Source organism: Mus musculus, chromosome 3, assembly GCF_000001635.26.
Source record: "Mus musculus strain C57BL/6J chromosome 3, GRCm38.p6 C57BL/6J".
Taxonomy (NCBI): Eukaryota; Metazoa; Chordata; class Mammalia; order Rodentia; family Muridae; genus Mus; species Mus musculus.
The window spans coordinates 36,673,095-36,697,874 of NC_000069.6; the positions used below are offsets into that span (position 1 = coordinate 36,673,095).

The following is a 24,780-nucleotide window of genomic DNA, read 5'->3' on the forward strand; positions in this document are numbered from 1 at the left end:
TCCAGACCTTGTATGAGCTTATAAATAAAGGCTTTTGCAAATATTCAAAGTCTTTGAAAAACATTGCAAAATAAATTACATAATTTAAACATTGTGGTTATCTGTATCAGCTCAATGACTGATACGTTTTAGTGGCCAAATGTTGTACAAATATTATACAAATCTGTATCTTTCTTTACCCAGTTCTGAGATTTTTTTTTTCTGATTCAAATGCTTGATAACTTTATTTTTTTAAAAAAATCTGTAGAACTCTTTTTTTTTTTTTTTTTTTTTTGAGCGATATCAAAAGGTACCAGTGAAGCCCTTTTCCACATTACTGGCTTTTGAAGCAAATAAACCAAACTTAAAAGTGAATGGCTGGGAAATCGGTTGCTTTATTTCTGTTTCAGAAGCATCCCCTGCCACTGAAAAATGTATTCACAGAGCCAGGGTTTGAAAATTCACTAGTGAGGACACCAGCCTCCCTAGGGGGCTGGCTAAATGAAGGAGCTTCCCCAGCAGGGGAAGTGGGGGTGCCAGCACCTAGCTCTTCTCAGCTCTGTAGGCTCCAGACCCAGAGAGCAACACAGGAGCCCAGCTGAGAGCAGGCAGTTGCTGCAAGCAGACCTGGATCCACTGGAGAGGAAAACCAGAGATGCCTCGTAAAGGTGTTAATGTATCCCAGCACAGATCACACTTCTGGGACATCCCACTTCAACTGCTTGGCTGGTGTGGAAGGTCAACAATTGTACTTGAGAAAAAAAAAAAAAAAGACAAGATATTCTCAGCTGCACTTTCCCGGAAGCTCTGGGGCACAGGATTGAAGAACAGGGGAGGGGACTTGTGCCTCGCACTGGCATCCTTGTGTACAGTTGGAAGAGCTGTACGCATAGTTTAGAATTTATAAATATTTGTGTGCTTTAACCATGCCATTGACAATTACTTTAAGATACAGGTATCTCTGGTGCGTGGTATGTAGGGTGGTAGAGGAGACAAGGGAGGTGCTCAGGCTGGTCGATGGTTTTCAGATGGGTACAAAGCAGAAAGCTACAATCATTCGCTGAAAAGTATAGAAGAGAATGTCAAACTCCATCATAAGGACTCTAGGAAAATCCTATATTACTGAGGATGATTTATTGGTATAACGATATTCATTTCATTGTGTCTGTTAACTTACTGTTGAGTTATAAGCTAGGCTTTGAACGACTAGAATTTCCATGTTGCTTAAAAGACCTTGTTTCTGCCTTTGATAATTTGTTGATACTGTCTAAGGCTAACAGAATATATAACCAGAGTATGCCTACAGAACTCCAACATATACGAGTTACATTTGGGGAGTGAATTATTACTGAAGTATCACATATGACTTGTCTACAAAGAAATTGTTATAAAGAACCTTATAATTTTTGCCAAGAGATTGACTTGAGAATAATAGGAAATGACTATTTTATGAACTTTTTCTTGGTATTTCTTAGCATTTTTTTTTTATAGTTTTTGCTCTTAAAAAAAAAAAAAACCCAACTGTGTCTCTGTCAATCATGAACAATCTCTCTAAATCTAGGACATCCTGAGCTGTTCTAGAACTCACTGTGTAGTTCAGGTTGGCCCTGAATCCATGGTTATCTGCCTGCCTTACTCTCCCACTTACTGGAATTACAGGCATGAGTTGTGCGTGGTAGAATACAAATACACACCATCATGCCGTTGCCCAGTGTTTGCTGTCCTGTTATTTGATAAGAGCAGCTAAAATCTACTCATCTGTCAAGAATCTCATTTACCATACAATTTTATTACCTAGAGTCCTTGTGTTACAAAACATATATCTTAGTATTTCAAAAGTTTTATTAATTTTTTTCCCAGAACCTTTATCTCCACACTGTATACCGGAGCTAAATTGTTTGATTTCAGTACTGTGGTGGTTCGAATGAGAATGGTCCCTATAGGATCAAATGTTTGAACGCATGGTTAGTGGAACTGTTTGGGAAGGACTAGGAAGTAAACCTTGCTAGAGTGTGTGTGGCCTTGTTGGAGGAGATATGTCACTGGGGACTTGTATTTGAGGTTTTGAAAGCCCACACCACACCCACACCCACACAACTGCTGCCTATGGATCAAGATGCTAAGCTCTCTGCTACTGTTCCAGCCAAGCCTGCTTCTAAGCTGCCATGGTCCCCACCATGATGGTCACGAATTAACCCTCTGAAAGCAAGTCCCCAGTTAAACACTCTTTTTTTTTTTTTTTTTTTTTGAGACAGGGTTTCTCTGTATAGCCCTGGCTGTCCTGGAACTCACTTTGTAAACCAGGCTGGCCTTGAACTCAGAAATCTGCCTGCCTCTGCCTCCCGAGTGCTGGGATTAAAGGCGTGCGCCACCACGCCAGGCTAAACACTCTTTTATAAGAGTTGCCCTTGGTCATGGTGTCTCTTCACAGCAATAGAATAGTGACTGACATAACAGCAACTCAAGTGTGAGGCAGGTCTCTCAATAAAAACAAACTCAAAACAAAGTGCCTTATGGTGTCACTTGAAGATAAAAGAGATGAGAGAGTGCTACTCATGACTCACAGAAGGAGCTCCCTCTGACCTTTTCTACAGAGAAGAAATGGGCAGAGAAGTTGGCCCCAGTGGGTAAACAGGTCTCCAGTGTCAGATGCCCTTGTCATGTTACTTCCAGCCTTTGAAATAAGGAAGGAAGACGCCAAACTCTGAGAATGTTAACAGAATATATTTTTAGGTTTTCCCCGATCTTCCAACCCTCACCCAATGGTTGTATGCAGCCAGCACTAGGAGGGCACTCTGAAGGGACTCCATTCTCACAAAAGCACACAGCAATGCTGACTGATCTGCAAGGTTGTGTTTAGGCTCCTTCACTAGTGCTGCAGTGGACAACCAGAGACTTTCACTACTACAGACTGAAATCTCTCCCTCCCAGTTTTGCCCCTGGGCCCATGGGAGGGTGTGTGGGGAAAGCAACTGTTTATTTGCAAGCCAGGAAGAGTTCCCACAAGAACCCGCCCATGTCAGCAACTGGACCTCAGGATTCCAGGCTCTAATACAGTTAACAACAGATGTCTGTCAAAGTCTACAGGGTCTTATTGGCACAGCCAGAATTGAATAAGACACTGCATTTGTTTAAAGATTCTTTTTAATGCTTCTTGGGATCTTTGTATTTGTACAAACATCTAAGCAGATGAAAATTTCTTCTGGGAACTATTTTTATACAGCCATTGGGAACCTTCTGCTGCACTCCACTGAGAGGCAAAAATACAAGCAACACTCCCTAGCTGCCCTAGCTGCCATAACTTTCCATGGAGTCATCTGACCTCCGTAATAGCATTTCTACAACTGTGACTGAGTTGTACCTGAAGTGTGTGCTAAAATGCAGATTCCCAATCTTACTCCAGAGGAACTGATTCTACATCTCCTCGGGTGGGACCCTACAATATGCATTTTAAATGAATACCACTGGCAATTTCTATGTATGCTAAAATACAGGAGTCTGTACCATAAACCTGCAAAACTACTCTGTATCAATGCCCCTGGGTTACTGGGCTTTTCAGCACTTGTCACACCGGCCCTAACAAAAGTAAAGTTGAAACAATGTGTTTGAGTGGCAAAGAACAAGGAACATACAACCCGACATCCATTTCGTTTCTTTTATTGTTGTTATTACTATTTAAAATCGGGTCTCCGTAAGGTTTCTGCCAGAGCAGTCTACAGAGCGCCTTTACCTTTGACTGTTTAGTGACACATTTTTGCTTTATCAAGAAGTGAAGCTTTTAAACGGGTTACTGAATAAGGCAGCTGAAGATATTGCCTGTTATTGCATCCATTAGGCCTTTTATGAGGATTCAAGTGCTAAGGCCAAGTGACTATTGTGTATCGAGCCTCTTTATGCGTGAACTTTGTCTCCTTATGCTCCCTGTATTTTAAAGACCATTCAAGTTATTTAAATTTGAAAGCAGTATATTAACAAACACCTCTTAAGTGCAATTACTGCACACATTCCGGAGGAGCGAGATCACTTCTTACTTATCATTATCCGTGGAGCACATCCCAGTGCCTGAGGAGATGAGATGCTTGCTAAGTGTCTGCAACGGAGCTACCTGTCTTCCCGAGTGACCTAAGGTTCCCTGTACAACCATCCATCTTGCTACTCTGAAATACCCAAATCAAACCAGCATTCCTAATGCATATCTCAAAGTACCGGTTAGGCTGGGAAACCTACAAGGCACCAACAGCCCATGATTTGATTCTGCCAGTCACAAGGTCCTGGCGCTTCCCTTGCTCAGTCTGTCTCTCGATCCTTGGCTGTACCACCCTCAGGGATTTCTTAGATCACCCACTGGGCTGTCACAGCAGCTTTGCGAGTGAGGAGGAGGCGAAGCAGGTCGGCCTTACTGAGCATCTGAGACCCATGCTGGGTTTCCAAGGCACCATCAGTCTTCATTCTCCCCAACCATGTTATGAAGCAAACTTGTTTTCTCTGACTCATAAATACGAAAATTGACCTAAAAAAATTCCCAAGGTCACACATCCAGCCAAGTGCAGGTTGGGAGCCAGTGCGGTCTATTTGGTGTTTCCTGGGGCCTCCAATCCTCTTTACGCCCGCCCGTAGTCACTCCGAGAATGGCATCTGTCAAAGACAACTGGTCTATCAAGCCACATTTTCATAGTCCCCTTCTGAGTTAATATTCCTTTACCTCACCTTCAGGAATGGCCACAGCTCCCTGTTGCCAGCCTAGCCAAACTTGCTTTCAAATCTCTCCTTCTCCACCCTGTTGCTGTGCAATCCCTTTCCTTCTATACTACCAAGGCTATTTTCTAAAGATGCGTTAAGAAACTTTTCTTATTTTATGTTTCCAAATGCAGGGTTTTTGCCCTTGTTGAGAGAGTGCCTTTCCTGCCCACAGGACAACGAGTGTGCCACATAGAAAAAGATCAAGGGAACATGCTGGGCTTTAAAAGACAAAGTAGGACTTAGGAGAAGAATTTGGGGAAAGAGACAGTGTTCTTGGCTGGATCTTCTCATTCCCTTATCTATGCATTCTGCAGGACCCTCACCACAGAATGATCTCATGGCATGCCACAGCAGAGAAGATCAAAGAGACTGACAGGAATCACGAGTGACGTGGATTCAGGAGGGTCAGGATGGGTGGGGGTTCCTCCCAGATTCCATAGAGAGGGTGGTGCACAGTGGGAGCTTTCTCCCGCCACTCCTGACTCCCATGTGGTATGCACTGAAAGATGAGAGCCAAGGAGCCTGCATCAAAGTCAGGATGATGTGTCAAGAGACAGAGGATGCTGCAGACACCAGGGATGTCAGCGATATTCCAACAGAGAGGGAACACTTTTTCCTTACAAAGCAAATCAGCCAAGATTAAGTTTCTTCCACCAGTAAGAAACACCCAAGTGAGTACTGAACATGGCTCAGAGACCAGAAAGAGTCAAAGGATATCAACACTCACAACATCGTCTCGGCATTGGAAATAAAAGCCCATTGCCACAATAACAACCAAACTAGCAAGAGAAGATGTTTCGTTTAACAAGTGGAGGGCATAGCTTTCATCTATCTAAGGATATCTGGTGGGGGTTCCCAGAGACAGAAAAGTCTACCCCTGGTGTCCACACGAGAGGAGGGTAAGAGATGACTTCCTGGAGTATTGAAAATCATCCAAAGAACATTTTCACTATAGCATCAAACAGCTAAACGAGGCCAGCTTTCCAGCATCCTCCATGCTTGCTCCCATACGGGGTGCAGAAGGGCCGGACAGGTCTGGATCTCTCCAGAGACTGGAAGGAGACTTGGGAAGTAAAAGCACTTATGCTCTGGCTCAGAATACAGAAAGACACTGCCCTAGTTGGCCAGATTCCTGTGTGATATAGAGCAGATCTCTCCCTGTCAGCTCATGTAACTGCTTAATTGCTTAATTAACTTAATTGCTTAATTTATTGATTGCTTAATTCACTTGCTGAATAAATATCTGTTTAGTAAGCAATGAAAACAAAACAAAACAACCTTAAAACTTATTTACACCACATACTGGATATTGGGTTATTTTGTCTCTTGTATTCAGCTGGTTGAAGACACAAGGCAAAGCTCTGCTCATCTAAGCTGTTGAGTGACTTCTTGACTCTGTTATACCAACTTCTGGAATGTTCCTCCTATTGTTGCTTCCATTCCTAAACATCTTAATTCAGTCATTTATCAATTTAGATCCTTTCTCCTGCCACAGTCCAGCTCACATTGTATCTTTTTTTTAAAGCTTTTTAAAAAAATTGTTTATTCACCATTGCTCTCTTCAGACACACCGGAAGTGGGCATCAGACCCCATTGCAGATGGCTGTGAGCCACCATTTGGTCACTGGGAATTGAACTCAGGACCTCTGGAAGAGCAGTCAGTGCTCTTAACCACCGAGCCATCTCTCTAGCCCCTTACATTATATCTTAAGATAGAGGGTGAAGCCTCTGTGATCAGCAAGATCTGTTCACTCTGAGATGTGAGATGAGACCTTTTCTGCAATTGCTCTTGACCACTTGCGTCTGAACCTCTGTAATATGAATAACTTCATAAACTGAGATGACTTTATTTCCCTCCTTGATTTCTGTCTCTTGGCTCATTCTCTTGGGTGGCACGTGTATCCTCATGTTTGATAGAGAGGGTGTGTTTGACACTTATTTTCAACTTCTTATGTCATCTCTAGAGACCTAGAATGGTCCAGTGAATATTCAACACTAGACAATATTCAACAATCAACACAAAAACGCCTCATGAAGCAGTCACTGTGCTGTTTGTGGTACTGGAGACAGTGGTGTGGGAAGCTGAAGGCTCTAACAAAGGGACTAAATAAACATCAGCAACGAAATAGCAAGAAACAGATGACCTGGAGTCCTCCTAGCAAGCAGTGCCTGTCAATCAATTTAGCCACTGCTGGAATATCTAACATATTCTTTCCAGCATGCCTATATGTTTGGAGAAGAAGAGAAGAAAGAGCTCAACAGAGCTACCCCAAACTTGTATCTCATAATATGTGATTGTGGAGGGGAAGAAGTTCAGTGGGGCCACTCCTAAGTGTATCAGTACCACTACATGTGAGTCTACATGTACCTACACACATCAGACATCACAGCCCATCAACACTGTGACAACCAGACCAGCAATAGACGATTCTTCATGTAACGAAGGACAGAGACTCCCATGTAGTGCTGGAGAGGTGGCTCAGCAGGTGAAAGTGCCTGCTGACAAGTTGACAAGTTTGAGTCTCTGGACCCATGTAGTGAAGGAAGAGAACTGGCTCTGGTAAGTTGCTTTCTAGCCTCCATAGCCCCTCCTTGCCAAATACATAAATGTTACCAAAAAAAAAATCCCCATGCCACAAAATTAAGATGTAGCAATTTCCACACTTACCAGGCCTGAAAGATAGCTGGGTCTCTATAGTGGTGGGTCTTCAAGCCTCTGCTGGTCTGAATTACAACAGATTTTTTGACATGGTCTTACTGTGTAACCCTGGCTGGTCTAGAGCTCATGATATAGACCTGGCTGGCTTTGAAGTAACATAGACCTACCTGCCTTTAACTCCCAAGCACTGGGATTAAAGGTGCACATACCACCATACCTGGTCTACATACAGAATTAGTAGTGTATAATAAGCCTGTTAGGTATATGTTAACTGTAAAGGACAAGAAGCTATTAAATAGTGTAGGGGGAAGCTCAGGTCTCCTGCCTACACTTCCCTTTCATCTTCTGAAAGTATGATGTTATTCATCTAGACTCTTTTTTTGTTTGTTTGTTTTGTTTTGTTTTGTTTTTTCGAGACAGGGTTTCTCTGTGTAGCCCTGGCTGTCCTGGAACTCACTCTGTAGACCAGGCTGGCCTCGAACTCAGAAATCCACCTACCTCCGCATCCAGACTCTTGGCAGCTAAAACTAGACAAAGCAAAAAGAAACAGAGTAGTTTGCTATCACCTCTAAAGCTCACAGGGATCAGAAGAGAATGCTTCAGCCATTTCCAGCTTAATTCTTGGGGATATTTCTCAAATCTGTATGCTCATGAAAGCGTCAGGCAACACATTCTAGAATGTAGATTATCTGTTTTCTGGAATGCATCTGTGCCTAAGGCCATTAAACCAACTTTTGTAATTCTGTGTGTCTGTCCATTTTCATGCCTCTCTCAAGGATTCGGTTACTTCTCGCAGAGCACAGACTGTCCCTCTGCCCATATGCCTGGCTGTCACATACTATGGAGAGTACATGCTGATATATGGGTGGACGCATGGCCCTAATACTAACTGCTACGTCTGAGGACTCGAGGAACAGAGAATTTGCCCTCAGATCAAAGAATGCCCTTAGTTACATATTACAGCATGTGCAGGTAATAGTTACTTTTCAATAAAAGGATATAATAAACATTAATGAAAATTAATAATCAATCATAAAGGCATATAAGCCACCACTCTCTCAACCAACTTTTCAATTTTAGATTTCTGCTTAATTACATCTGATCCTTAGATACACACCCCAACCCAGAAGTATTTGCAAGTTAGATGCCTTTTGATTTTGATCTTACATTAATTATGTCTTACTAGGAAAATCTGAGGGTAAATAGATTAAGAATTTCTCATGATTAATTAATAATTTAGACTTCCTTATAAAATAAATTTATTTTCAGGATAGCATTTGAGACAGACTCAAGATAATAAAGGAAAAATTCTTATGAATTCAGTATAAATGGAATAGGAATGGAGAGAAAATGAACTCAAAGGACAAAAATCTACTGACCAAAGAGACTCTCATATTTGGCTACTTAAATATTAATTGTCACCAATTAATTCTGCATGCCTAGTCTCCTATTATATGAGAAGCAGAGAGACCAGGCTTTCTCTCATGACTGCCCATGTCCAAAGCCTGAAGCCTAACATTTTCAGATGTCTGTTTCAGTCTATCTCATCAGCCTGTACCCTGTGCTTCATCAGAGAGTTCAAATCACCATCTTTATTTGATGAAATACATCTAGAGATGCAAAATTGGAGCAAAAAAAAATCATTGAGGTCAAGGTCTCAACAGGATGTACATCGGGTGGCATTTAAAAATCATTAAAACCCCTCTAGAACACTTAATGTTTGAATGCAGAAGGTAGGGGAGGATTCTCTATATATCTTGTTTGTTGGTTGGCTTGTTTTGTTTTTGAGACATAGTATTTCCTATGTACCGCAGCTTCAAACTCACAGTGATTCTCCTGCCTCCACCTCCTGAGTGCTGACATTCCGTGTGTAAGTCACTATGCCAACCTTTTTCTCTTAATAGAATTTCTAACTGGGTAACTGTAGTTAAACATCCCTGACCTAGATGCTAAATTAAAGGCAGAGTGCTATAAAGAGACCTAATTATTCTCCTAATGGCACTGTTGGGTCCCTTCTATACAAGCGTGAAGTTAGCCACCCCAGTCCACCCATCAGCCCCTCTGTGGAAGGCCAGACTCCCAGGTGTTCACCCTGTGCTGACACTGGTTGGACACTCCCCACACACACTTACAGTAACACTGTCATATGTTAAGGGCAATATGAAGTTGGCTGAGAAGCCAGAGCCTTCTCCTCAGATGCTTGTGCAGGCCTCAACCCCCATGCAAGGTGTTTATGCTCCCTGAAGAGCCAGGATGATGCAGGAGTTCTGCCAGCAGTTTTCCTTCCCCAACACATTTCCCATGTCGTTTTATTGTCTAACTGTAAACCAGGTTATGGTTTCTGGGAAAGTTTAATGGCTAAGAATAACTTTAATGACGAGAGGAGAGAATGAAACACTTGATGTGCCATCACAGGAATGAAAATCCCTACATCCCCATCCTCAGAGGATGGGCAGAGTAGGGATGGGACCCACCACATCTGTGGTACTAGGGTAAGGGATGGCAGTAACTCTTGGCAGGGTCTTTCATTTGGGGAGGTCCTCTTCACTCCTTTGCCCTGGCTGCAATCCTCCTATCACCTCACAAACGTTCTTAAGTCCATCTGCCATCCGTAGCTGAGTGGCGATGATGACTTAATTGAATCTCATAAATGAGTTAATGCTAATTAATAGTTTCCTATATCGTTCTTCCCTGGAGTAAATTTATTTTAAAATGTCTCTGAAAAAGAGATAAATCTGTTAACTAAAGGAGGCCACAGCACAAACAGCACAGCCCTGGGAACCTATTTCAGATGACCTGGGACCGCTGTGACTTAGATATCTAGTTGTAGCTTCAGTTTCTTAATTTGTGAAAGAAGGCAAGGGACAAGGTTTCCATCTCAAACATGAGTCTCCTCTTTAGAATCCTCTGTGTTGTGCAGTTCTGAGATGGTAGGGGATGGATGGTTGGGAGTCCTATATCACTGTGAAAATGATTATTTACATGCTTGCTTAAAATCGTCAGTCAAACTATTGCAGATGACAACAAGATTTTGCTGACGGGACCCTAATATAGCTGTCTCCTGTGAGGCTACGCCAGTGTTTGGCAAATACAGAAGTGGATGCTCACAGTCATCTATAAGATGGAACACAGGGTCCCCAATGAAGGAGCTAGAGAAAGCACCCAAGGAGCTGAAGGGGTTTGTAGCCTTATATGAGGAACTAACCAGTACCTTCAGAGCTCCCTGGGACTAAACCACCAATCAAAGAAAACACAAGGAGGGACTCATGTCTCTAGCTGCATATGTAACAGAGGATGGCCTAGTCTGTTATCAATGGGAGGAAAGGCCCTTGGTCTTGCAAAGATTCTATGCTCCAGTATAGGGGAATGCCAGAGCCAGGACGCAGGAGTGGGCATGTTGGGGAGCAGAGGGAGGAGGGAGGAGATACAGGATTTTTGGAGAGGAAATTAGGAAAGGGGATAGCATTTGAAATGTAAATGAAGAGAATATCTAATAAAAAATATATTTAGAAAATCATCAGTCAAGACTATAAACATTTTTCATTCTTCAGTCTCAGTTGTGTTTTAAATGATACCATCAACATGCAAATAAACAAAACACAACCACAGAGACGTTTGGTTTCAGGCAAACTTCCTTATCCCCCTTCTCTCCAAAATTCCTCTGTGGTCAGGAAAATAAAGAATAGTAATGCAAAACCCAGGAAACAACAAGAGACATTTGTACTCCAAGCCAAGATATATGAAGATGGTAAGGAGAGAGGTCAGACGACAGCTCATTACTTAGACAAAAAGCAGGTGTCCAGACAGAGCACGGCAGGGAGCAGGTTGGTCTGCTCTGTCCACTGGCAGGGAAGGTCTGGAAGCTAAGGAAACTAAAACTCAGGCTGTATCTTAAAGTGAGTGACTTGCTGAAGTCTAGATCAGGAGTAGGTAGAAGTGCGCCTGCAGATCCTGAACCCCAACGTAATCAAATGACAACCCTTCTACTCTTCCGAAAGAGAGAGAATATGGCCTCTCGGGAGACACAGAAGCAGACAACCATATGGGGTATTCCAGAGCAGACATCAACCATCAGGAATTTCGGCTCACTTTTACAACAGTAACAGGAATTTTATAATTTTCTAGTCCTCCCCTAAGAAATATAAGTTTAAAAAAGATACCCCATATAAGAAAAATATTCTATACAAAGGGAACATGCCTTAAAAAAATAAAAGAGAATAGAAAAGAAGAGAAGAGAAAAGGAAAGAAAAGAGAAGAAAGGAAAAGAAAAGAAAAGAGGTACACGCCTAAGAAAAGAGGTCTTAGAAATAAAAGGTATTTTATTTATTTATTTATTTATTTATTTATTTATCTATCTATCTGTTTATTTATTAATTTATTTAAGGCCTTGGGGATGGAGCTTGGTGCAAATGCATGTCCTTAGCATGCACAGGACCCTCAATTTATTCCCCAGATCCTATACCTGGGATTTCTCATGAAGCATAATGTAAAAGATAAGTTTAGAAAGGCAGAAGAGAAGAGATAGAAAAACTAGATTGCTCTAAGAAATCTAATGTTTAAATCATCAGGGATTCTCAAGAGAAGGAAGATTGAAAAGAGTGATTAAGAAATTTGGCAAGGACAAAAGAAACATTTCAGGAAGTAGTGCAAGAAAATATCCCAGAACAAAGGGACACCAACTCCAAGTCAAGGGTGTCACCAAGTTCAGCAGTAAAAACAGCCCCCATCCCCCAATGCACAGCCCCAGAAGAGAATAGATAAAGGGACCATTCTAAAAGCTTCCTAAGGAAAGAAAAGCTTAGAGGCCACATGCAAAGTCTGAGAACTCTAGAAGGGATATTTTCAGGAACACATTCTGTAGAAGACTTAGCTAAAGAACCAAAACCCAAATGTGACAAAGTTATTTCAAGGAAACTACATAACTATAAAAGAAATGTAGCATTATTAGACTGTTTGCTAGCTCTAAGTAATATGGTTGCATGGTTAAATAATGAAGATATAAAGATGTTGTCCAGAAATTGTAACAAATCATGTTGTGGAAGATGAGGGGAGAATAAGAAGTATACGTGAACAAAAATTCTCAAGATTTCTGATGGTCCCTCAATGATATGTGTATCAAAGTGTCATTACATGATGGAGCTGAAAGTGGGGTGGAGAAACAGAGTGGACAGGAGAAGATGAGGGCTGACGGAACAGTTGGGACCTGCTGCTCATAGAAGGGTTAGTGTTCTAGCATCCAAAGCTATGTTTGTGTGCTGCTTTGACACTGTATAAAAATAATTTGAAACAAACTAACAAAATGACAGTTCTGTATCCCACAAGATGAAAGTGTGCCCCTGGGGCATGAATCTGATGATATAGTGAAAAGTGTCAAATTACTGAGGGTCTCAAGTTCTGTGCCACTTTGTGCTTTGCTTGAAAATTAAACAAGGAATTTTCCTTGCAAGGACATCTGCCTCTCCCTTTATAACACTAGTCAGATTTTCCCTGCCAGTCTAGAGAGATTCAGCAGTCACTTGAGAACTGAGTTCTCCTCCAGTGGCGGAAAGGAGGCGTTACTTACAATCTGATATCTAAACACATCCATATGACGGGTCCTTATCCCATAGCCAAACTAACCCCCAGAAACCTATATTCAACTAGGCAGCTTAGGATCTGAAGTGCTGTGTCCTCAGACCACCCTTTCAAACAACTGAGCATTAAGAGCGGACTGTGCCTTGCTTAGTAACTTTTGGAAATTATGTTGCTATGTGTGGCGATTTCCTCATTTGTCAATGACAGTGACAAACCCTGTTCTATGGAGCTGTGATTCAACCAGAGTGTACATAAACAGAGACTGTTGTTTTCATTATAACTAACGGTTGGCACAGAACTCTCTTTTTCTAGAAGTCTGCCTCTGTTAAACAAAGCATTCTGAGAATTATAATATCTTTGCCGGTATTCGTTCACATATACCAGGATTGACTTGCTCTTACAGTAGATGCACAAATGTCTGTTGTCTCTAGTTTTTGCCACAACTGTGTCCATTTTCCATTTTCCTGAAATTCTCTAGGCAGCCCAGAGTAAGCACCACCCTGCCCTCGCTCCTCTTCTCCCTCCTTTCTGTCAAAACACTTTCCCCTCAAGGATTCCTCTGTTTTTCTTGAATGGTCCTTTGGACAATCTAATGTGAGCATACAATGCCTCAACAGGTCCACCAGACAGCAAGGTCTCGCCTTCTCCCAAATTCCAGCCTGGAATTTCCATCTCTTGGTGGACACCATAATGAGAATCACCTGACGACTCAGAATCTTCTCAAGGCCCTCTCTACAATGGCCTCAATAGTCCTGGTTAGAATACCTGGAGTCTCCCTAATCCAGCTTCTTCTAAAAACTAGTCATGCAAAGTACACTAAAAACCAACCAACCAACCAACCAACCAACCAAACAAACAAACAAACCCAATCCCATAGATTCCATTTGCATGTTCTCTTTCCCAGTCTTCTCCTATCTCAAGCTCAGCCCTGACAGCTACAGCAGCCTCCTAATCAGTTGCTTCCTATTCCATCAACTGCCACTTCAGTGCATACTACACAGAGAGACTTTGATCACATCGAGTCCGCTTTTAAACAACCAAAGGCTCCCTACTGCCATATCTTGACACATAAGACCTTCACACTGATGTCCAGAATGACAAGGCCTCCAAACCACACCCACCACTCTCCTTCTCACACCCTATGTTCCAACCAGACTCAGCTGCCATGGTTCTGAAACATCCCTGGCATTTTGAGGGACGGAGCATGAAATAATTAGCTACTGCATGCCATCCTAAGAATCCTTCCAGCCCATATCGGTTTCTTTAATTTCTTCACAAACAAATAAGCTTGTCTCCTGCTCTCCTTGTCTCTTTACAGCTCTATTTTCATACTTTTTTTTATTAATACTCATTTTCTTCAGATTGATAGCATCATTGTCCAGGTCCGGCATCTTTGTTGCTTTCCCTCACAGAGGGAACCTTTTTTCCTTGTCTTTGTGGTTGTTGTACCATGCCTGCACTTTGCATACATCTCCTTGAGAATTGTCTTTGAGCTGGAACTCATGAGAACACACTTCTAGACCTTTCCATATTTATCAGATATACTTAACAAATCAAAACTTCCTGAATGAGTTTCGCTTTGATGATGCTATTTGGTGCTGCTAGTCTGCAAGCAATAGAGATAGAATTGCTTTGTTTGAGTCAATGGTTGAGTCAAGAGTCCTATCCAAGGATGGAGGCATCTCATATGTGACTTAATAGAAGGCATTCTTCCCTCATCAGCTCATTCAGATTCCCAAGTGAAAGTCTGGAACATAGACCAAACAAATACGCAACAGAATGTGTGTGTGCACGCGTATGCATGAGGTATGTGATGCGCGCGCGTGTGTGTGTGTGTGTGTGTCTGTGTTTGTGTGCATACTCATGTTTGCTTCTGTTACTAAACTAGAAGACGGATTAGGAGTGGAGAAGAAGAAATCTTCATGGAAGAGGGAAATATAGTAATGAAATACATCCAGTATGTAGAGGGGAAACTAGGGGAAGGAAGAGAAGCAGAGGAGAGGGCGGCACAGGAGAGAGTAGTGGGAGAGGAAAGGATGGTAAAGAAGGTAAGATACTATGAGGAAGCACATTACTTGTAAGCTAACCTACCACATTGGCGACAGGACTTTGAAAGAAAGTGGGTCCTATTCTTAGGATTCTACTGAGTATTAAGCTCAGCTGTGCCACTGCAGTTATGAATGTGACCCTGGGCTGGCTCTGCTAAGTTGTTGACTGGCTATGCCACTCTACATACTGACTCCAAGGCTGTTCTGCTCACCTTTCAACAGTGATGCAGAGACATCGTGGCTTTACCCTATTCAACACCATAGGAGGAACGGAACTACTCTCTGCTGCAGGTAGCAAGACAGCTTCTGATGTCACCAAGTGTCAAATAAATGGAAAGGGGGTGATCCATGAAGTGACCCAGCCCTCTCGACTTTAAAAATAAAGACCACACACTTGTTGCACGGTGTAAAGTCACCAGATGTGGCAGAGGAGTGACCTCAGCAGTCAGGTAGTGAGCCTCTGGTAGAACTCACTCCCGGGCTTTGTGTAACTGACTTCAAACTTCAGAAGGGAGAGCCATAATTTCGAATCTACCTTACTTCCACAGATAATCAAGTTCCCTATGTACCAGTTATTTAAGGTAATAGAAGAATTTCATAAAAATCAAGAAACTATACAAGTTCATAAAACCCAGTTTATGGGTTTTATGGAAACAGAAATAAAGCGGATAGTGTGAAACTTTAGAGGGTGGAAGTGAGCTGACAGGGATGTAATACCAAAGGATGAGCCTTCTCTCCATTTCCGGGGCCATTTCCATGTCCATTCACAGTCTCTGACTTCCTCCCGGGTGCGTAGCAGATTTTAAATCAGGACCCTTCCGGAATGATTGCTGTTTATGTTCCCTGCCAGCCTATTAAGTCCAGTCTGGCCTGGCCTGAGTTCTCCACCGGTCCAACCTCCCCAAGCCACAGATCCTGCAGCAGACAGACTTTGGGCAGCAGGCGGCGCTGCAGAGCCCGTCCCCCCGACAGGAAAGCCACAAGCCCACTGGCCCGGAGGAGCCACGACCGAAATGGGTCCCCACGTCCCAACCCCTTCCTCTCAGGACACTCTTCCCGCACGCGCAGCGCATCGCCGAGGGAAGTAGAGCAGTGCCCTCAGCATCTTTGCCTCTGGAAGCTGGCCCGGCGCTGTATTGTTCGAATGAACAGGTTCTTTTCTCAATCATTTGGTTGCTAACTGCTACTTTTGCAGAGGAAAAGAGAAACAACAGAGACGTGGAGAAGGAAAAAGTCAGAACTGGAGGGAAGGGGGAAGAGTCACCGGCCCTGAGCCTTCTGGGACCCATCGTCCAAGTTGGCCCTAAGAGACTGACTGTCAGAGCCACTGCCCTCGGGTTTGGGTGTGAGCACGCACACCTACAGGGAAGCTTTCATCTCACTCAGTGCACCCCGCACAGCACTGTGCCCCGCTGAGCCCCGTCCTCCAGCCTCCACGGCGAGCTGGAGAGGCATAGGGGGACCAGCCGCAGGTCCTGTGCACACAAAACGGTCCAGGACCTCCGGGTAGCTCCGGGTTCGAGTCCCAAATCCTAGCCCAGGTGGCCTCGTTCTCTCTCCCCGAGCCCCGCCGTCGGTGATGGTCCACGGGCAGTGCATGCATGCACGTGAGCCTGGCCCGGCCCCGCTTAGCGCCGCGCTTAACCAGTCCGGATCCCGAGCCTGGTCCCACCCGCCCCGCTCGGCCGCGCTCGGGTACTCACGCGTCGGGCCCCGGGGACGGCGGCGCGCGCGGGCAGGGCGGCTCCAGCCCGCCGTTGACGCCCCTCCAGCCCCGGCGGCGGCGCTGCGACTCGCCTCCCTCGGCCTCGCCATCCTCCTCCTCCTCCGGAGCGGGCAAGGTCACCCTCGCGGGCTCCCGGCACTTCTTGACCTTGGTGGACATAGCGGCCAAGCTCCCTGCCGCCCGCAGTCAGCAGCCCAGCTGCCCCGGGTCAAGCACCGGGCCCGCGGAGCTGGGGACGCCCGGGCGGAGCGCGCGACCTGCAGCGGAGCTTGGGGTCCGCGGCCGCGCTGCCGGCTGTGCGCGGTCTGCCGGCCCGACAGCATCGCGGCGAGACGGCGCGGTTTCCCTGCGAGGAGAGGGAGGAGGGGGGAGGAAGGAGGGATGGGAGGAGGGGAGACCAGTCCCTCGCAGACAGCGCTGTGCAGGAATCAGACAAACCAGCAGGTGGGGAGCTGAGAAACAGCAGAAACTTCCCTCCACCCTCCTTTTTTACCAGAGACCCAGAACCCTCATGCATCTGTAGACACAAGTGTCCTAGGAAAGGAAATGGAATACTCGACCTGTTAGGTTTTTTTAATGCACGCTCAGCTATCTAGATTTTTCAAAGCAAAGCATTGCTAGTTTCCCATTGTCAGGCTTAGCAGAATCCACAGGGGTTTAAGTGCGGTTCCTGGGTCCCTGTGCCTCACAGCCAGTCAATTTCTAAACGTGTGGGATGCTAACTCGAGTTCTGTACTTTTCAAGAAGCGTTTTTCAAGGGAGAAAATTGTTCGTTTTTTGTTTGTTTGTTTTTGAGACAAGGTCTTATTCTGTGGCCCAGGATGGCATGGAAGTCAGCATCTGGCACAGGCTGGTCCACACCTCACAGCAATTCTTCCGTTTCGGCCTCCATAAATTACAGCAGCAGGTGCACATATGTGTGCTGGGGTGTGAGAGACCAGAGGTCAAACTCTGCTAGTCTTCCTTAGGTCATCCACCTTGGTTTTTGTTTGTTTGTTTTGTTTTTATTTTTTTGAGACAGAAGCTTTTTCTGGAACCTAGGGGTTCCTGGATTAGACTAGACTAGGTTGTGGGCCAGCAAGCCACAAATCTGTCTATCTCTACCTCCCCAGCTTGTGCCAACACAGAAGGTTTTAAAGAGGGTGCAGGGAATGGAACTTGCCCCTCCTCCATTATTTTTAAAACTTAAGGGAATGCACTTTGAAATTCAAGGTCACTCAAATTTCGGGGATGAAGGGTTACAGAGTATGATCAATGAGAATTTTAGGGAGCAGAGAACCGAGGTGTAACTCCACTCAGACCCAAACAGTATTCAAGACTTTCTGTTACGTCAGTCAGGCAGATGCCTTCGCAAAGGCATACTGGGAAAATCACAGAAATACCAGCTGAGCTCGGTTAAGACAAGGGAGGTTAGTTCACTGCTAGCATTATTTAGTGGCTACTGTGCTTCATGGAGAAATGGTTCTCTCCGAACTCAAGACACAAAAGTACGGAACTGTGGCTCCCTTTCGCGTAGCTCTTCAAACGCACATAAAGTGCTGTGGATCCCTTGCACTGGCAGTATGCAAGCAAAGGTTCAAGGAAGCACTGGCGTTTTTTGATCCCTGCTTCGGGAAGATGGGAACGTTTGGAAATTGCTTCATGTGCTACTTCATAGGAAAGTGTTAATTTCCACAACCGAGTTACCAGATCCCCTTTGATTCCATCTTTGAAGAGACTTCACAGAAGACCCCCTGTGCACTTCAGTAGCTCTACCTCCAGCCAGGCTCTCGTGGTCCTCCCGGCTTCTGTAGCATACCTCTTCCCTAAGATGGAGATTTTGTTCAAACAAAGTCTGATCATGACTGTTCTCTATTAAAACCAACAAACAAGCAAACAAACAAAACAAACCCACTGGTGACTCCTGCTTTCATTTTAAAAATCCAAATCTGTCGTGTGTCTTAGGGTTTTATTGCTGTGAACAGACACCATGACCAAGGCAACTCTTACAAGGATAACATTTAATTGGGGCTGGCTTACAGGTTCAGAGGTTCAGTCCATTATCATCAAGGTGGGAACATGGCAGCATCCAGGCAGGCATGGTGCAGGAGGAACTGAGAGTTCTACATCTTCATCTGAAGGCTGCCAGCAGAATACTGGCTTCCAGGCAGCTAGGATGAGGGTTTTATAGCCACACCCACAGTGACACACCCACTCCAACAAGGCCACACCTACTTCATACAAACCATCACATTATGCAAGCCTTCTGTGACTTGACCCTAACTCTCCAGCGTCTTCTCTTGCTCTGCATAATGGACACATCTGTACGTAACTCCTGTCCTGTACCACCAACATCAAGGTCACTTTCCCGTTTCCCTGTCTCTGTGTCATTTACCTACACTGAACTGTCTTATTATTCACCCACCTTCTATTCTCCCCCAAAGAGCCAGAGAGAGGTGGCCTCTAGTCTGACAGTCTCTGATGTCCATCTGGAGTCCCAAGAGATCCAGGAGATCCTGAGTGTCTCTTGTGTATGAGATCCCATCCTTCAAGTTAACTCCTGTGTGCTGGTCTCCTGTTTGAACTTCACGTTCCTTCTTGGTTTTGCTATTTGAAAAACCCATCTTCTGTCATTGCCATTTAACCGAGTCCATTGTGCACAGGATGAAGACAGCACATGCTGAATGAGTTGACAAGTTCACGGGTTTCTAAAATTTACACATCAAATTCATGACCTGGTCTTCTAAGGCTCTGGGGGTGCAGGAGTCCCAAGTATTTGTTAACAGAGTCTACCATAGCAACATTTCAAAGATGGAGTGGCTTAAACAACCAAAATGTATTGTCTCATATCAGGGGCTGAAAGTCCAAGTTCTAAGTGTGAGCAGACTTATCTTCTGTGTCCTCTCTTCTTGGCTTGGGGGGGGGGCGGGCGGGGTGAGGAGGTCTTTGCCCTGTGTCCTCACATATCCTTCCCTTTGACCTGTCTACTGCTTTCCTTTTCTTATAGAGACTTCATTCACATTAGGTTAGGGATCAAAATAAATGCCACCACATTTTAGCTTCTTTCTGTCTTTGAAAACCATCTCTAACTAGTGTCATATTCTGAGATCCTGGGGATTAGGGCCTGAACATTTGAGTTTGGGGCACAGACACAGTTTAACCTATGATCTATGCTGATTCTCATGGGACAAGGGGCCTATACCATCAGAGGCTAATGATCCTGATTTTGACACAAGGTCTCATGTAGCCGAGCCTGGCCTCCAACTTGATAATGATTTTCTTATCCTCCTGAGTACTGTGGCTGTGAATGAGTGCCACCCCCACTGGATTAGGAGGTAACTGGAACCCAACCACCCATGGCTTAGCGCATGTTAAGCAAGCACAGGCTACATGCGCTTCACCCTCAATCATTTTAATTTTTTTTTTTATTGTTAAGAGCTGTGGCCTTAGGCTTAAAGAAAACTCGAGGCGAGGAGAACTCAAAGAAAACAGTTCCTAGAAAAGAGGGAATGAGGTTCTTTCTTGGCACAAGCCAGCTTTGTCCTGTTCCATTTATCTGCAGAAGAGGGTCTTCCCACTGCATTATGAGTGCTGTTGGCTGCCCATGGATTCTGTAAAGTTCATATTTGCCAGAGGTGCTTTCAAAACTTGTTACTTCTTTGAGGAACCAAACATCGATATTCAAAACCTGCAGAGTTTTCAAGTTTTAGCCAGTGAGGAATAAGTGAAATGTAATTTTAATGTTAATTTCAAATAAAATAGTGATTTAAAAAATGGCAGCAGATGACAGTTCCCAAGCTTATGCCATGATTTCTAATAGCATTTTGTACTTCCCAACACTCCCTTCATGAGAGCAAACAGATTTATGAAGGAAAAGGGTAAAAGGATTTCCCAGTTGAAAGGACTCCAGTGGCAGAACACCCTCTACTTTTCTGAAGATCTGAGCTACAGTGTGAAAGTGGGCAAATTTCACAGACCCACGGAAACAAGAAGTGCAGGCAACTAATGACTGCTGGGGTAGAGGTAGCCTCTCCCAGGAATGAGCTCTCTTACTGACTGATACAAAGTGTCAGCCCTGAACCCGTGTACACACAAACTATGGAAATTGACTCAGGGGGTAGTATTTATATACACGTATGAATATATAAGTTGTAAGCATATATAATATATTGTAAGTATATATAAAATATATAATGTAAATATGTATCTAAGTAACAATAATAATGGAACAGAGTGTCAGTTGTAGAGTGGGGTGGCAAATGAGTTGGAGGGAAGAAGTGGAGGGAGAATGTGAGGTAATTCTTAGTTAAAATGTATATATTTTAAATCTCTGTGAAAGTTTTCTATTCCTTCTCCCCAATCCAACTCTTTGTTTGCGTGGTTGTTCCTAACACAACTGAGTAGAGATACACTAACAGCTACTTCATGGTACCACATCATGAAGGTTTGATCTGGCAATTTCACCAAGGAATGAGGATTGGAGTCAGGAATAAGGTTTCAAACATATATGTCTTTCTACATTCATAAGAAGTCTCACTAATTGACCTTTCTTTCTTTCTTTCTTTCTTTCTTTCTTTCTTTCTTTCTTTCTTTCTTTCTTTCTTTCTTTCTTCCTTCCTTCCTTCCTTCCTTCCTTCCTTCCTTCCTTCCTTCCTTCCTTCCTTTCTCTCTTTTTCTTTTAGGTAACTTCACATCACTAGTTTTTTTTAAAGGTATTTTGTTTTTTATTTTTAATCTTAATCCATTTTTATGTGTATGGATGTTTTATGCCACCAGCTAATCAGGCAGCTCCTTGGGCTGAGTACCTCTGCCCCTGACTGCTCCAACTTCATGGGAGTCTGTTTTTTTTTTTTTTTTTCAAAGTGAGGAGTCAGGACCAGAGGGAGGGGCTATATAGTCTTTGGATTCTTTACTTAGAATTTAGATCAGACTTCCCTCCTTACCAAACCCCCAGAAAGGTACCAGCTAGGTCTGGGGACAGCTATGTCAGTACCACCCATCTACCCTGGGCATAGCTCAGCACCCCCACGTTGGGTTCTTCTACAGCCAGGGCCTGGTATACCACATCCCAGGCAATCTTCCCTGCACAGTACAATCCCAGTCCTTGAAAAGCTGCAGTGCATAGAGATGAGATGGTAACCACAGTCTTGCTGAGGCCATGGCTATCAGGGAAGGCATTCAGGGTGCCCAAGATCAGGTTCACCTCAGCTAGGTCCTTCACATTCAGGAAGCCTTTGGAAACATCCCTAAGAGTGCCCAAAAGGTGATGAGATGAAAGCTTGCATCAGCTCCTGCCTTCAGGTTCCTGCCCTGATTGAGTTCCTGTCCTGATTTCCTTCAATGATGAACAGTGATATAGAAACATAAGCCAAATAAACCGCTTCCTTCCCTATTTGTTTTTTTGGTCATGGTGCTTCATTGTAGCAATAGAAACCCTAAGATACTAGTTAATGTCCTACTATCTTTTATGCAGAATTTACAGTGTCTTGTAAACTGCATGTCACTAATATTTATGGTTCTTATGAACCAATCAGGTGCTAGCCAGTTGCAAACTTAAAATCTGTTTCAAAAATTTCTTCATTAGTCAGAAGTCTGGAACTTAAAATTTACTTCATTATAGAAGCAAGTCATGAATGGTGGTTATACTTCCAGAACACTTAGCTTACATTTTCCAGTAACTGTATGAGAAAACTATAGAAGAGCATATAAAATAGGCCAGAGGTTTGGAATCAAATCCCACCTCCACTCTTTCAAGGCTCAGTGGGCATGAGAAGGACTACTGAACCTCTGGAAGGCTCTGTCCCAGGAGTGGTTCTCAGAGTAGGTACAGTGAGAATATTGTATTGACTGTCCCTCCCATTCTGCCAGGCACACAGTAGGCACTATGTAAACTTTTGCTACTATTTGCCCACTATTGTGACCTGCCAAGCAACAGAGTTGCAAAGTCAGGACTCTAAAGCCAGGTCCCACCCTGTCAGGTTTAAATGCTACACTGTAGTTTGTTTTAGAGCTATGCTTGTGAACAGTATCCCATGTAGCTCAGGGTGGCTGCACACTCACGGTGTAATCAAGGATGGTGTTGAACACCTGACTCTCTTGCTGATGCTTCTTAAGCAGTGGATCATTCGGATGTACCATCATATACGGCTTAAAAGCAACAACAAAAACCAGGCTGTGTGTGGTAGTGCCTATGTTTTATCTGAGAAGTTGGGAAGCAGAGGCAGGTGGATCTTTGTGAGTTTGAGGCCAGTTTGGTCTACATAGGAAGTGCCAGGCAAGCCAGGAGTATAGTAAAATGTTTCAAAACAAAACAAAACAAAACAAACAGAAAACATCAAAACCGCCAAAATATCCCAAATATATATTTACTTTTCTTTTTCTGGTGCTGGCTCAGTTTATATGCTCAGTTTAGCTGGGAACTAGACTGAGAGGACACTGTGCTAAGCAGGTGCTTTCTGACTGAGCTATAGCCCCAGCTCTGCACATTTCCATGTTGGGTCACTGTCCACTTATCTGTTGTCTGCACTAGGTTCTAAGTCCCTGCAGGCCAAGGAAACTCATGGAGTCAGAAGATGTCCTGTTTGACCGTATCGCACTGGTGTGATAAAGATGCTGCTGGTGAGTGCTCAAAAATGATGACAAATAACCACGGGAAGAGCAGATACTTGATCACTGTCTGTGAAGAGATCTAAAAGTACGGAGCAGGGAGAGACTGCCCTTCCCTGACTAAGAGAAAGCAGCATGGTGCCAAGCACACGTCGTATCTGAGAATGGGTAGACTCTTCTCCAGGGTGTGCCTCTACTCTTCCTCCCTATCTCTGAACCACTTTCCCTGACGTCAGACTACTTGAATCTTCCCACAGAGTTGTCTCAGGCCGACTCTGTCCCACGGAAGCTTCATGCTTCACAGTGGCCTGTGCAGTCCACAGACTCTCATTTGCATGTATAAATGCCTAAAGGGTTTACATTTTTCAAAAGCTGCGGTGAACCTCCATAGGGTAGAAATCCTAGCTATGTGACAGAGGAAGTAAAGGACCATCCACTTTACGTGCAGAGCTCCTCTGGTCCTCGTCTGTCCTGACTGATGCTGTTGGTGTGACAATTGTCCTTCATCTCTGGCCTGGGAGCTTTTGATGGGTGTGCTACTATCTGAGAAATTGTGAGTGTTTCCCTCATTAGCTTACAATCAAGGGGGAATGCAGATGCTTCGTAGCTTTGGAGGATTATTAAAAAGAAACAAACAACCCACTACTCTCCACAGAGTGGACTGTGCAAGGATAAATGAGGTTCATAGAGGGCTTTGCCATAACTTTCCCACACAGTTAGGCCCATCATTAATCCATTTCTCCACACCCATGGGCTCATCTACATACTTAGAAATGCATTCTTTAAAATGTGAAACCAGTGCTCAAAAGAATCAATGCTTCCCCATCGTAAGATAGAGCTGATGAGTATCACAGTGTTTTACTGATGATCTGAAGCATCCCAACTGGAAAGCCACTCACTAAGCCAGGCGTTCTAAAACTACCGTGCTTGGAGATGTGAGAAAAAGTGGGTAAAGCCCTGGCATTCATTTCTTGACCTCGCTCAGTGTGAACATTCAGAAAGCAAATCTTGCCAGCCTTTATTTTTGGAAAGGTTAAAAACAACTCTACTTTATCCTAATCCCTGCGATCCTTGCCGACCTTCTCCCAAAAGCTATTTAAAGATACGTTCCTCAAAGTTATATTTGTCCTTCCTTGAGGGAGAGGGAGCCTTCCAATCACTTACGCACAGGAACTGGCAGAGGCAGATCCTGTAAGTCACCTGTTGGGAGGAGAGGCTGTGGAGACAGATGGGCTCAGGCTTTTCAGTCCTATGAAATTGTCATTCAGCTTAGTCAAGCCCAATTCTCCTAATATCAGAAATTCCACTTAAATATCCAAGTGCAATCTGTTTTTGTTACCTATGCAGCCCCTTCATGCTGCATTCACTCTGTCTCACAGATGTCTCCCACAACCCCCAGACAACCCAGCCGTGGACTTAGCCCTGGATTGCTCCATGATAGGATTTGGTGACACCGCTGTCTCTTTGTG

The 24,780-nt window shown here is 44.0% G+C and overlaps 1 protein-coding gene across 2 annotated transcripts in view; it reads right to left on the reverse strand.

Annotated features, from left to right (window-relative positions):
- The window catches only part of Trpc3 (transient receptor potential cation channel, subfamily C, member 3), a 69,948-nt gene extending 52,613 nt beyond the window's left edge, over positions 1–17,335 (reverse strand). Inside the window, exon 1 of one of the 2 annotated variants that reach the window (NM_019510.2) lies at positions 16,704–17,073. In NM_019510.2, coding sequence (NP_062383.2) covers positions 16,704–16,885 — 182 coding nt within the window. In that variant the 5' untranslated portion in view covers positions 16,886–17,073. Of the gene's footprint in view, positions 1–16,703 lie in introns of both variants that reach the window. The other variant, XM_006535439.4, reaches the window with a different exon arrangement.
- Positions 17,336–24,780: the final 7,445 nt, after the last annotated feature.